Source organism: Oncorhynchus mykiss, chromosome 10 (genome assembly GCF_057628025.1).
Source record: "Oncorhynchus mykiss isolate SJ-2025 chromosome 10, ASM5762802v1, whole genome shotgun sequence".
NCBI classification, from domain to species: Eukaryota; Metazoa; Chordata; class Actinopteri; order Salmoniformes; family Salmonidae; genus Oncorhynchus; species Oncorhynchus mykiss.
Genome location: NC_143031.1, coordinates 16,354,377 through 16,368,626, shown reverse-complemented (window position 1 = coordinate 16,368,626; position 14,250 = coordinate 16,354,377). Strand labels below are relative to the sequence as shown.

Below are 14,250 nucleotides of genomic sequence, written 5' to 3'. Positions count from 1 at the left end.
GTTCAAAAGTTTGCCATTTCCGACATGAAATTTCAGACTTAATTTTCCCCAATGAAAAATGTATCAACCACTACAAAATGTGTATGAATTATAATCCACATAATTACTACTATTTCCTGTTGCTGCAGTATTATTTTCCTTCTGTAGCAAACTGGCTCAAATAAAGATCCTATATCTGTATAGCTATCTCACCCCTATCTCACCTCATTCTTACTGTATTGTACTGTATATTTCACGCTTGTCTTTTTGGAGAGAGAGCCAAGGTCGTATGTGATATAGCGGGATTTGTCGAGGGCTGCGTAGGTCATGTGCTTTATGAATCAGTGCAGGAAATGTTTCCAAAGCCCACATTAAACTGATAAATGGATTCCATTTTCAGAGGAGCATTTTTGCTAGGAGTTGAAAACTACTTGGCTTGGAGAGTTGTGAGCCATCCAATGAAAATGTACTTTCGGCTCCCAGAGTTTTAAGTCCATGGCTAATGTTGTGCCATTTACCTCAAAATATACACAGACGGCTGGCTATTTGGAGATTGAGGGTGGCACGTTGAAAAAACACTTTGAGAAACCTTCACAGGTTAAGAAAAGGAAACCTTGAGAGGCATCAAATGCCTTCAGGAATGGCTAAATGACTAACGTGCCATTCGCTTTCAATGTGAAAACAACACAGTATATCTCCCTTAGAAAAAGACTAAATGAACTGGAAAAACACTAGACTCTCCTACATTCCAAGCTAGGCTAGTAATGATGTGCTACCAGTCCTCTCTTCATAACTGAATGTTCCTCAGCTACAGTCAAATGAAAGAGATGCTGTGTAAGTCTTTTAAGAGAGGATACTCTTCTGTAGTTATTTTTGGGACCCAATTGTACTTACTTGCTTACTATACTTTTATTATTTCACAGTAACATAACCTTTAAAAAATGCACAGATCTAAAATGACTCTTAGTGGCATGCAGAGAAAGACCATAACAAATTAAAAATAAAAAGCTCAGCTTTTAAAAAGCTACTACACTAAAGAGATTACAATGAAATCTAGAGTGAGAGGCCAATATAATATAAGGGGGACCCACCCGTCTACGGCCGACAAAGTCACACAAGTGAAGGTGGATATAAGTTAACATGGCAGTCTCTTTCTATTCAAACCAATTAGTGTTCCGGTTCATAAGAAAAGTAAGCAAGAGACTGTATGCATACCCAATGACTGTAGAAACAACCATCCACAGGAAACACAGACTGTTGCACTTGCATACCAGTACTCCCAAAGGTCATTTGGCTGAGACTTGAGTGGTATTGGTCCTGTGTGGCTCAGTTGGTAAGAGCATCAAATCAAATCAAATTTTATTTGACAAATGCACAAAAAACAACAGGTAGACCTTACAGTGAAATGCTTACTTACAGGCTCTAATCAACCGTGCAAAAAAGGTATTAGGTGAACAGTAAAAAGACAGTGAAAAATAACAGTAGCGAGGCTATAACAGTAGTGAGGCTACGTACAGACACCAGTTAGTCAGGCTGATTGAGGTAGTATGTACATGTAGATATGGTTAAATTGACTATGCATATATGATGAACAGAGAGTAGCAGTAGCGTACAAGAGGGGTTGGCGGGTGGTGGATGGCGGGACACAATGCAGATAGCCTGGTTAGCCAATGTGTGGCAAAACTGGTTGGTCGGGCCAAATGAGGTAATATGTACATGAATGTATTATTGAAGTGACTATGCATATATGATAAACAGAGAGTAGCCGCAGCGTAAAAGAGGGGTTGGTGGGTGGGGGGGGTGGCACAGTATTGTATTGTGCTTTTATTTTCTGGACACTACACTACAAAAAAGTGCTATTTTTTTTAGATAGATCCATGTCCCAGGCCATCTGTTTTGTAGATCCGGCTATGCCACTATCTAAAATGAATTACATTTGCTGATTTGCTGTGCATATTCCATTCATTTGGGGTTGATCCTCGATGTTAGCATCGACCTGCTAACTGTCTGAATCGCCGTGTCCCCAGTCAGCCCAACCACTCACTGGACCCATATGTTCACTTGGCTACGCATTCCTCTCTCTAATATTAATATGCCTCGTCCATTACTGTCCTGGTTAGTGATTACTGTCTTATTTCACTGTAGAGCCTCTAGCCCTGCTCAATATGCCTTAACCAACCATGCTGTTCCACCTCCTGTACATGCGATGACATAAAACATCTCTCATTAAACGTCTCTAGAGACGATATCTCTCATCATTACTCAATGCCTAGGTTTACCTCCAATGTACTCACATCCTACCTTACCTTTGTCTGTACATTATGCCTTGAATCTATGCTATCGTGCCCAGAAACCTGCTCCTTTTACTCTCTGTTCCGAACGTGCTAGACGGCCAGTTCGTATAGCATTTAGCCGTACCCTTATCCTACTTCTTCTCTGTTCCTCTGGTGATGTAGAGGTTAATCCAGGTCCTGCAGTGCCTAGCTCCACTCCCACTCCCCAGGTACTCTCATTTGTTGATTTCTGTAACCGTAAAAGCCTTGGTTTCATGCATGTTAACGTTAGAAGCCTACTCCCTAAGTTTGTTTTACTCACTGCTTTAGCACACTCTGCCAACCCGGATGTCTTAGCCGTGTCTGAATCCTGGCTTAGGAAAACCACAAAACCCTGAAATCTCTATTGCTAACTATAACATTTTCCTCCCAAGATAGAACTACCAATGGGGGCGGTGTTGCAATCCACTGCAAAGATAGCCTGCAGAGTTCTGTATTACTATCCAAGTCTGTAACCAAACAATTCGAGGTTCTACTTTTAAAAATTAACCTTTCCAGAAACAAGTCTCTCACTGTTGCCGCTTGCTATAGACCTCCCTCTGCCCCCAGCTGTGCCCTCGATACCATATGTGAATTGATTGCCCCCCATCTATCTTCTGAGCTCGTGCTGCTAGGTGACCTAAACTGGGACATGCTTAACACCCCGGCCATCCTACAATCCAAGCTTGATGCCCTCAATCTCACACAAATTATCAATGAACCTACCAGGTACAACTCCAAATCCATAAACACGGGCATCCTCATAGATGTCATCCGAACTAACTCTCCCTCCAAATACACCTCTGCTGTTTTCAATCAAGATCTCAGCGACCACTGCCTCATTGCCTGCATCCGTAATGGGTCTGCGACCAAACGACCACCTCTCATCACTGTCAAACGCTCCATAAAACACTTCTGCGAGTGGGCCTTTCTAATCGACCTGGCTGGGATATCCTGGAATGACATTGACCTCATCCCATCAGTAGATGATGCCTGGCTATTCTTTAAAAGTGCCTTCCTCGCCATCTTAAATAAGCATGCCCCATTCAATTTTTTTAAAACTAGGAATAGATGTAGTCCTTGGTTCAGCACAAAAACATCCTGTGGCGTTCTGCATTAGCATCGAATATCCCCCGTGATATGCAACTTTTCAGGGAAGTTAGGAACAAATATACACAGGCAGTTAGTAAAGCTAAGGCTAGCTTTTTCAAACAGAAATTTGCATCCTGTAGTACTAACTCAAAAAAGTTCTGGGACACTGTAAAGTCCATGGAGAATAAGAGCACCTCCTCCCAGCTGCCCATTGCTCTGAAGCTAGGAAACACTGTCACCACCAATAAATCCACTATAATTGAGAATTTCAATAAGCATTTCTCTACGGCTGGCCATGCTTTCCACTGGGCTACCCCTACCCCGGTCAACTGCCCGGCACCCTCCACAGCAGTCCACCAAAGCCCCCACCATTTCTCCTTCACCCAAAACCAGATAGCTGATGTTCTGAAAGAGCGGCAAAATCTGGACCCCTACAAATCAGCCGGGCTAGACAATCTGGACCCTCTCTTTCTAAATTGAGCTGCCGAAATTGTTGCAACCCCTATTATTAGCCTGTTCAACCTCTCTTTCGTATTGTCTGAGAATCCCAAAGATTGGAAAGCTGCCACGGTCATCCCCCTCTTTAAAGGGGGTGACACTTTAGACCCAAACTTCTACAGACCTATATCTATCCTACCCTGTCTTTCTAAGGTCCTCGAAAGCCAAGTTAACAAACAGATTACCGACCATTTCGAATCCCACCGTACCTTCTCAGCTATGCAATCTGGTTTCAGAGCTGGTCATGGGTGCACCTCATCCACACTCAAGGTTCTAAACGATATCATAACCGCCATCGATAAGAGACATTACTGTGCAGCCGTATTCATCGACCTGGCCAAGGCTTTCGACTCTGTCAATCACCACATTCTTATTGGCAGACTCGACAGCCTTGGTTTCTCAAATGATTGCCTCGCCTGGTTCACCAACTACTTCTCAGACAGAGTTCGGTGTGCCAAATCGGGGGGGCCTGTTGTCGAGATCTCTGGCAGGCTCTATGGGGGTGCCACAGGGTTCAATCCTCGGGCCGACTCTCTTCTCTGTTTACATCAATGATGTTGCTCTTGCTGCTGGTGATTCTCTGATACACCTCTACGCAGACGACACCATTCTGTATACTTCTGGCCCCTCTTTGGACACTGTGTTAACTAACCTCCAGATGAGCTTCAATGCCATACAACTTTCGTTCCGTGGCCTCCAACTGCTCTTAAATGCAAGTAAAACTAAATGCATGCTATTCAACTGATCACTGCCCGCACCTGCTCGCCTGTCCAGCATCACTACTTTGGACGGCTATCACTTAGAATACGTGGACAACTACAAATACATAGGTGTCTGGTTAGACTGTAAACTCTCCAACCAGACTCACATTAAGCATCTCCAATCCAAAATTAAATCTAGAATCGGCTTCCTATATCACAACAAGGCATCCCTCACTCATGCTGCCAAACATACCCTCGTAAAACTGACCATCCTACCAATCATTGACTTCGGTGATGTCATCTATTAAATTGCCTCCAACACTCTACTCAACATACTGGATGCAGTCAATCACAGTGCCATCTGTTTTGTCACCAAAGCCCCATATACTACCCACCATTGCGACCTGTACGCTCTCGTTGGTTGGCCTTCGCTTCATACTCAACGCCAAACTCACTGGCTACAGGTTATCTACAAGTCTCTGCTAGGTAAAGCTCCGCCTTATCTCAGCTTACTGGTCACCATAGCAGCACCCACCCGTAGCACGGGCACCAGCAGGTATATCTCACTGGTCACTCCCAAAGCCAATTCCTCTTGGGTAGTACATCATTAGTTTTCCTCTTGTCGTACCAGTAATTGCATACCTTAGAGCAGGGATCATCAACTAGATTCAGCCGAGGGTAAATTTTTTCTTGAGCAGATGGTGGGGGGGGGGCCAGAATATAATTACAAATAATTAGCAAATTGACCGCGAGAGTTGGAAACAGATAATATTTGACTAAAATATAATAATTTCAAACCTTGCTTACATTTGTATATGATCACATCTCTCTATTATGCCTAGGAATACTTGGGAACAGTTCCTCAATGCTGGAAGGGGGGCCAGAGTGAAAAAGTTTGGGAACCCCTGGTAAAAGAGGGGACTGCCTGTGCCCAGTGACATTGATAAATTAGGGTACTGGGTGTGCTGGTGGAGGGGTGAAAGGAGAGACTGGTTGTTCATGTTTTGATGTGTAACGGCATCAGTGGACTGTCTTGTGGTGATTATGCAGGGGCCTAGATTATAGTCATGGGATTAAGACAAGGCTGCTCTGTACAGACTCAGTCAGAGAGAGAAAGAGACCCACTGTAGCATGTTAGAGAGACACACACACACACACACACTTACAGACTCTCTCTCACACACACACACACACACACTTACATACTCTCTCTCTCACACACACACACACACACACACACACACACACACACACACACACACACTTGAACAAACACACAGGCAGAGAGACTCTCAAACATTAACACTCACACACCCACACATACATAGACTCTCAAAGACACACACATACTGTGCATAGACACTGTTAGAGTGCATCTTACCCAGTCTGGCCATGGTTGTGCTAAGCTGACGTTCCTAAAAGGAATGCGTCCCTATGGGATGCAGCAGACTAGTTTAGGGAAAACAGAAGGCGTGTCCCAAATCGCACCATATTCCCTTTATAGTGCACTGCTTTTGACCAGAACCCTATGGGCCCTTGTCAAAAGTTGTGCACTCAAAAGGAAATATGGTGCCATTTGGGACACAAGCCAGACTTCAGTTTGATGTACAGTAGAGTAGATCCCTGGTGGTCAACCTCTTGTTACCTCAGCTGCTCATTCTATCTGAAGGATTCAACAGAACACTGTCTACGCCCCAAATGGCACCCTGTTCCTTATATAGTGCAGGACCCTGGTCAAAAGTAGTGCACTATGTAGGTAACAGGGTGCCTTTTGGAACAGAGCCTGTGTTGTATCTGTAACCGCCTGGTCATAATAAACAGCGTCCGCTGTTTTTGCAGCTGTGTATTGTACATACAGCTAGAGCTACGTCCGTAGTGCCTGGTGTATGTTTGCTCATTCACCTGAGTGGGTTTGTATACCTATTTCCCATAACGTGCTCCTTTTCAATGATAGTTTGTCAGCAATGCCTCACAATACTGTAAGTGCTACTGCAGGCTAGTGACTAGAGATGGCATTTCTTCAGAAGCGCCATAGCCCATTTGAGCAAGTCTCCGTTTTGGATAGAAAACCAAATGTAAAAAAATTGGTTTGAGATGAGCGTGGTTCCCCAATTTTGTGTCCTGACACACTCCAACATCATTTAGGCTGTAATAGATAGTGTGTTGGTCCCTCGAGTATACGGCATATTGCACTTTCACTTTAAATGTGTAGCCATAGCGCTTTGAATTAATTATTTTGTGTAGTTTGTGTTTTCATGTCGTATGTACGTCTTTTTAAGCACATGACCAAATAAAGTTGATCCGAATGACAAAATCTCACTGTAGATGCATCATTAGCTTATGTCTGTGGGTTCTCAAGTCTGTGGGTTTTCTTGTCTGTGGTGTTGTTCTCTGCTTTGTCTGATTATAACTGTGTTATTGGTTCTGTTTTCCAGGGGAATTCTTCGTGGCCAATCGGGAAGGACAGACAGAATCCGGGTCCCGCCCCACAGTCCCCCTCTCCTTCTCGGCCCCCTACCCCTCCCTGGAAGGCATCACCGAGGGGGCCGGCGAGGGGGAAGACAAGGCCTGGGCCTGGGACCACAGCTCAGGGCCAGGAGGAGGGCTGGATGTGGAGGGGGAGCCCACGGAGGAGGACTACCGTCAGGCCCAGCGTGTTGAGACATATATCCTGAGCCTGATCCAGCGGCGCGCCCTGTCCCCTCGGCCCTGCAAGCCCCGCACCGCCATCACCGTGGCCCGCCAGAGCAGCCTCTGCCGCAAGGACCCCCTGCCTCCACCACCCGCTGCCTCCATCCCTGAGCACCACCCCCACCACCACCAAGCCGCTGGTCCCCCTCCCTCCGAGGGTCCCCCTGCATCCTGGGCCTGCCACAGCCTGGACCAGGAGCCATACGCATGCATTGCCTTGCTCCCCAATGACTCCCCTCTCCACCATCACCACCCTCACCCTCACTACCCCCAACCAAGGCCCAGACAGCCCTTGGCCAACACCCGCTCTGCCTCCCTGGACTCCCCCTGCAGCATACCTCCATCCCAGGGCCCAAGCAGCCACGAGCCCGACTCACCCCATCCCTTCCACCACAGCTACCCGGCCCCTCCCCCGCCCCGTTCGCCTCCCTCGCCTGACCAGCAGCTGGTCAATGCCCAGTACATCCCTGCCCAACCTCTCCGGGCCCCCACCGCCAGGGCCTCCGCACACTCCCACTCCCACAGGGGGGCCCCTGGGGGACCCAAACCCAGCCGGGGTGCCTATTCTCCAGAGAGGGGTTCTCAACAGCAGCCGGCCCCACAGCAGCTGCAGCAAGCCAAGTCTAAAGCCGCCCCCAAGAAGTGTCGCTTTAGCGAGGAGAGGGAAAGGGAGAGGGACAAGGAGAGGGAGAGAGACAGAGAGAGAGAGCGGGAGCGGCCAGTAGGCTCCAAGAAGCCTGGAAGACGAGCCTGCAGGTCCCAGTCTGAGAACAGCCTCAATGGGCAACGGGGTGTCCCTGAACGCAAGTACAACACGGTGGAGAGAGACGGGGGAGGATCAGGGTCAGGAAGCGGCCGCGGAAGCCAGTCCAAGGGGAAGAGGCCCCAGCCGGGCAGCACAGGCTACCGCCGCTGGCGCTCCACCCTTGAGCTCAGCCAGGATGAAGCTGAGCAGCCTCCACAGCCGCCCCCAGCTGACCAGGGGTCCAGGCGCACCCGCAAACCCCGGCCTCCTCCTCCACCTTATGCCTACATCAACCCACACCCGCATCATCACCCCCATCTGGAGTACCTGGACCGAGAGCTCGCAACCCTGTGTCGGCCCGAGGAGTGCTACCCCCACCCTGGGCAGGGCGAGTCCGAGTCGAGCCTGAGTGAAGACTCGCCGGCCTCCAGCTCGCTGTCAAGTGACTCAGATGAGAGCGGGGGTCTGGTGTGGCCCCAGCAGCTCCCCCCTCAACTCTCCTCCCCCCTGACGGCCACCGCTCCAGCTGGGGCCCCCCTGCAGCCCAAAGCCTTCGTCAAGATCAAGGCCTCCCACGCGCTCAAGAAGAAGATCCTGCGCTTCCGCACGGGCTCCCTCAAAGTCATGACCACCGTTTAGAGTGCCGCACAGGACCCGTGCTTAGTAGTTGGGGGTTAAGACAATTTAGTGTCTCTCTCTATATGCACCTGGTTTCCTTTGAGGAGAAGCACAGTCTGTTTTGAAGAGCCACAAGTACAGAAGACAGCAAATTTAACTCACTGCACTGCCTAACTGTACATGCATATACATAGACTCTTTGGCTTTCAATGCATCCTTCACAGGCCTCAGATCTGCCATAAACCCTCCTGAACAAGCAAACAGAGCTGAGCCTGAGCTCTAAACTATGATCCCAGAGCTGTGAAGCTTTCGGCTATTGCTTGAACCCAACCAGGCGGGGTCTGAGACAAGATAATATGCTATGGGGCTTGAGTTGGCCTTATTCCCCTTTCCCTCCCCCTGACAGAGAGTACTGTGAGCATGATATGTCCCGTCTTGTGACTCAGCATCAACGTGTCTGTAGTCTAGGTTGCGTTCCAGGCCACACTACTTTGCAGACATTGTATCAACCAATGGATACATGCCATGTTATTAACTGCATAACGCAGTTGGGTATCAGACTGCTAAATCATATGTGGTTAGCTGATACGTTAAACACCTATCTAGCTGTGAAATCTGACGTTGTCATATCTGGCAGGTGTATGCAATGTAGCCTGGAACGCTGCCCTCCTCTGCACATGACCACCTGTGTGGTGTGATTTACTCACTCCTGTATTTATGAATGTATTCTGTAAATAAAATGAGCTGGGACCATAGAACCTTAAGGGGACCACAGAGGTCTTGTCTCTCGACCACCGGCTGTCAATGTGTGTTTCATCGGACGGAGAGAGAGTGAAAGTGAGTGACTGTGGGTGTGTTTGCCTCTCTAGCTCTTTAAAGCTCTCAAGCTGTGATGAATTATTAGTGTTGTTAGTGTTCCATCCTGAATCGCACCCAGGTTTACCACGCAAAAGACCATGCATGGGCTGTGTCTGAAAACATTACTGGCTGTCAAATCCTTGCTGTTTCTGTTTACTCAATTCCTCACCTTCCTCTCAAAGCTCTTTGGAGGAGAAGGCCCAAGGGGAGGGATCTTGGGTACTCTGTTCCAATGCACTTTGAGAGGGAGGAGAGGACTGGTGGAAACAAGGACGGAGGATGCAAGGATTTGTCAGCTAGAAATGTTTTCAGACACGTCCATGGATGGGCTCTTTCTAAAATATGCTTTCTTCAATTCCTTGCTTACTCTTTCCTCGCCTCCTTCACAAATTGTATTAGAGGAAAAGATCTGAGGTGAGGAAACTTAGACCTTCTCTTTCAATGCATTTTGAGAGGGAGGTGATGAGAGTGGATGCTAGGGGAGAAAAAGAAACCCAAGCTGGACGTCCATTTCAGAGCAAGGATAAAGCTATGACGTGATGAAAGACAACCTTGCAGTAAAGGTACCGATAACATGATTCATTTTAAGAGAGCTACATGATACACATTTTCCTTCTGACAATTCAGACCACATGTGGCATATCTGACACTGTAGCCAGTCTAGTTGCTCTATCTCATGGAGATAAAATGTAAACTACAGTGGGGGAGTCCCAAATGGCTCCCTATTCACTACATAGTGATCTACTTTTTACCAGAGCCCCATGGGCCCTTGTCAAAAGTAGTGGACTATATAGGGAATAGGGTGACATTTGGGACATAACCAGTATCTGCTGTGCTGGGTGGTACCAGTGGAGCCAACTGCGCTAATAACCTTTCACTGAGGTAGGTGGTGGAACACACACAGGCAGGGAAACACACACACCCTTTTAGCAGTGAAAAGCCTGGTGCTGCAGGTGATGTAGGTGTTAATTGAAAGAAAAGAGGGAGTTGGGGAGGGGTAAAGGAGGATAGTTGGGAGGGAGGGGTAAAGGAGGGTAGTTGACAGAGGGTGGAAGGAGGGAAAGCGGGGTAGATGGACATGGAAAAGCATGTGAAAGCAGGGGAGGGGCTGGTTTCTGGGTTAGAGATGGTATCTTGTTTTTGTTGTTGTCATGCAGGTCCAGTCTGGCGTGTCACCAACATGGCTGCAAGCCAGAAGACAGGAATTCACATAAACACTTAATCAGTTTCTTCCCCTGGAGAACAAGATCATTAGCCCCAGATGTAGCGGAGCAACTTCCTACAAACACAAACACACACACACATACACACACACACACACACATGCTTGAGCAAACACACAGGCACTGGCACACACCCAGACACATATTCAGGCACTGGCATACACATTCACAGGCACTGCCATAGGCACACACATGCATACACACGCGCAGACACATACACATAAACCAAGTGGGAAAGAAGGGCAGGAAAGCGTCATCATGTAAGATCCTGAGAACTCCTATGACAATTTTGACAGACACCCATTCTTACACACACAGTTACACACTTCAAAAAGGCCCTTGCCCTACGACCTTTCCTTCCATTGCCACATTCTGGTAAACACACACAAATGCACGTCTTAGGGCAGCTGTAGAACACAGCACTATTGAGTAAATGAACAGGGAGTGTGTGAGGCTGGGGGAAGAGAAGAGGACATGGATTTTTGGGATATGGGTTGGGCATTATGACACTGTTTCAGCTGTGTCAGTCATCTGTCCTGCTGCAACAGGAATAGAAAAGAGAGTGCAGGAGAGGAGAGGAAGGCTCCAGAAAAGAAGATGGGCAGTTGAGAGAAACTAGCTGAAACTAGTGAGCCCCTTACCCTAATCAATCCTGCTGGAAATAGAGAGGGAGGAGAGATAGAGGGAGAGAGACTGAGAGAAAGAGGGAGAACTCAGGCAAAAGAAAGAACTCTCTGTAGCCTCCCTCTCTCTTCACTCGTTCACTGTCTCGCTCTCAGGCATTTCCCCGCCCACCATCCCCTCTCTTTCTCACCCTCCCTCCCTATACCTCTCTCCCTCCCTCCATCTGGATTTGGTTAGAGAAGCATGCTCCCTTCAGGGCTAGGAACCTGGGGTATTTCCTGAGAAGCAGTGATACAAGAGAGCGGGCCAGTCAGCCAGCACCAGGCCAGAAGAGGAAACCAAAACACAGAAAGAGAAACAGAGAAAAGGAGGGAGGGAGAAAGGGAAAAAAGGAGAGTCAAACTCAACTGAATGGAGGCCTGGCCGGCGCCACATCTGGGTTTGATTTGAGGGAGAGGGAGGGAGTGAGAGTTAGAGAGAGAGAGACGAAAGAACGGGGGATGGTGTTGAGTGAAGGAAGAGAGAGAGAGAGAGAGAGAGAGAGAGAGAGAGAGAGAGAGAGAGAGAAAAAAAGGGGCTTTATTTTGGGCACTCTTTTTCTCTAGTTTTTATTGCGGTCTTTATCTCCTTGCGCCCCGACTTTGATGACTTTGTCCTGTTCTCAAGAGAAAAAGCAGCAGCAGACTGAGCAGCCGTTCACTCCTTTTCTCATTTTCACTCTGTCTGTGTCTCTCCTTTCTCTGCTCTCTCCTCACCCCTACTCCTCTCCCCTACTCCTCACCCCTACTCCTCACAATTCACAATTCACACACATACTCTTCTCTACCATTGATGGCCTGATAAATCCTTCCCCCCGTAAACCTATGTGAACTTTCCTTCATATCTAAATGTGATGAGTTTGCGGCATATTTCAGAGGATAAGATATCCTACATTAGGCTGGGTATCAGTCAAGCAAGACCTGATGAGAAGTTTGTTGATATGTATCCTAGCCTACCATGCAAGAGCAGTATGGTTTTATTTTATTCTGTGCCCTGGTTGGCACAGACATGCTCAGGAAAGTGATATCTGAACTAAACATTAGGAATGTGACCTAAATATATTTTTAGGAGGAACATTGCTAAGTGGCGGCTGTTTCTCTCTCAGACTGATACAGAGAGACTCATCAATGCTTTTATTACAAGCAGGCTTGACTAATGTAATGCTCTCCTTCCTGTCTGGTCTACCAGAGAAAGCCATTGGTCAACTGCAAAACATACAGAATGCTGCAGCACGGGTACTGACCAAGACCAGATGGAGAGCACACATTACACCGGTTTTAAGGTCTCTGCACTGGCTGCCTGTGAGTTTTAGAATTATTTAAGATTCTTCTATAGGTTTTTAAAACAATCCACAATTGTGCTTTTAAGTTATGTACCCAATAGGTCCCTCAGGTACTGACCTTTTAACTATCCATGGATAGTCCGCCTTTAGTTATTCAACCTTTATTTAACTAGGCAAGTCAGTTAAAGCCTAGCAGCAGTGGGTTAACTGCCTTGTTCAGGGGCAGAACAACAGATTTGTACCTTGCCAGCTTGGGGATTCAATCTTGCCACCATTTCGGTTACTAGTCCAGCGCTCTAACAACTAGGCTACCTGCCGCCCCTATTATGCCCCCAGCCTCTGGAATAGCCTGCCAAAGAACCTGAGTGGTTCTGTGGACATATTTAAAAGAGATCTTAAAACTTTTTAGCTTTGCTTTTCCTCTGGGTGCTTTTTAGTTGTTCAGTTTGTGTCATTCTTTTGTTTTTTATCTTATGTTTGTTCTGTAGTAAACATTTCAGCTTTTATTTTCTTCGTTTTTTCTTGTAATGCACATCCATGTCTGAAATGTGCTGTATAAATAATGCTTGATTTGATTTGATATACACACCACACACAAACACACACACCCTCAAACCCCCAATAACCATGTCTGCCTTTTTCCATATCCATAACCCAACATAAAGAGGGGCTCACACACAGGAGCTATGTGTCGGGCCGCAGTTCTGCATACCACGGTCTGGGAGCCCAGCCAGCAATGTTACAGAGAGAGAGAGAGGGGGGGGGTATGAAGGAGGAGACTGGGTGAAAGTGGCTTGTTTGATGGGAAGGGGGCAAGAACTTTGTGGACAGACACCCCAACCTCTGGGATAACTCATACCCCCCTCCCATGACAGACAGCTCCCCCCAGGGTCCAGCCCTATAGCTGGCCCCCAAACCCTCTTCCCTCCAGTCCAGGTGGTCAGACAGACAGACAGACCGACTGATGAAGGACAGAGCCCAAAGCAGCAGGCACATAGAACAGAAACACTGGTGGCCCACATCGGACACAAAACAGCCGCTGTGACGCCACGCCAGCGGTGCAGCACAGGGTTGTGTGTGTGTGTGTGTGTGTGTGTGTGTGTGTGTGTGTGTGTGTGTGTGTGTGTCTGTGTGTGTGTGTGTCTGTGTGTGTGTCTGTGTCTGTGTGTGTGTATGAACACAGTCCCACAATCAATGTCCATCTCACATTTCACACTGATGTACTCTTTGCTTGCATGTACAGCGTGACTGCTGGTAGATACTTAGCACAGTAGGAGGCCATTCCTGCTTTTGCTAGAACAAAAGATGTTCCTCCTGTGTATCGTCCTGGTACCGACGAACCAGACTTTTGTACTTGTAGAATCACAATGCTTGTCAGTGGCCGAGAACTTGAGAGTACAAACCTCCACGTGGGGGAGCCGACAGATGTGACAAGAACAATGAAAAAAAAAAGGACACTTTTCCCTTCTTATCAGAATGTTCTAACTAAAACAAAAAAGCTGCAGCTACCTTTTACATCTAGCTAAGATTTTTTTGTTAGGTTCAGTTTGATAATGTGCAGTTTGATAATGTAGCGCCTACAGAGATG

At 47.4% G+C, this 14,250-nt stretch overlaps 1 protein-coding gene across 2 annotated transcripts in view; it reads left to right on the top strand.

Moving 5' to 3' along the window:
• LOC110533421 (uncharacterized) overlaps nt 1-9,430 on the top strand; it is a 49,643-nt gene extending 40,213 nt beyond the window's left edge. For both annotated transcript variants that reach the window (XM_021617597.3, XM_021617598.3), the window contains one exon: nt 7,018-9,430. In XM_021617597.3, coding sequence (XP_021473272.3) covers nt 7,018-8,657 — 1,640 coding nt within the window. In that variant the 3' untranslated portion in view covers nt 8,658-9,430. The remainder of the gene's footprint in view (nt 1-7,017) is intronic.
• Nucleotides 9,431-14,250: the final 4,820 nt, after the last annotated feature.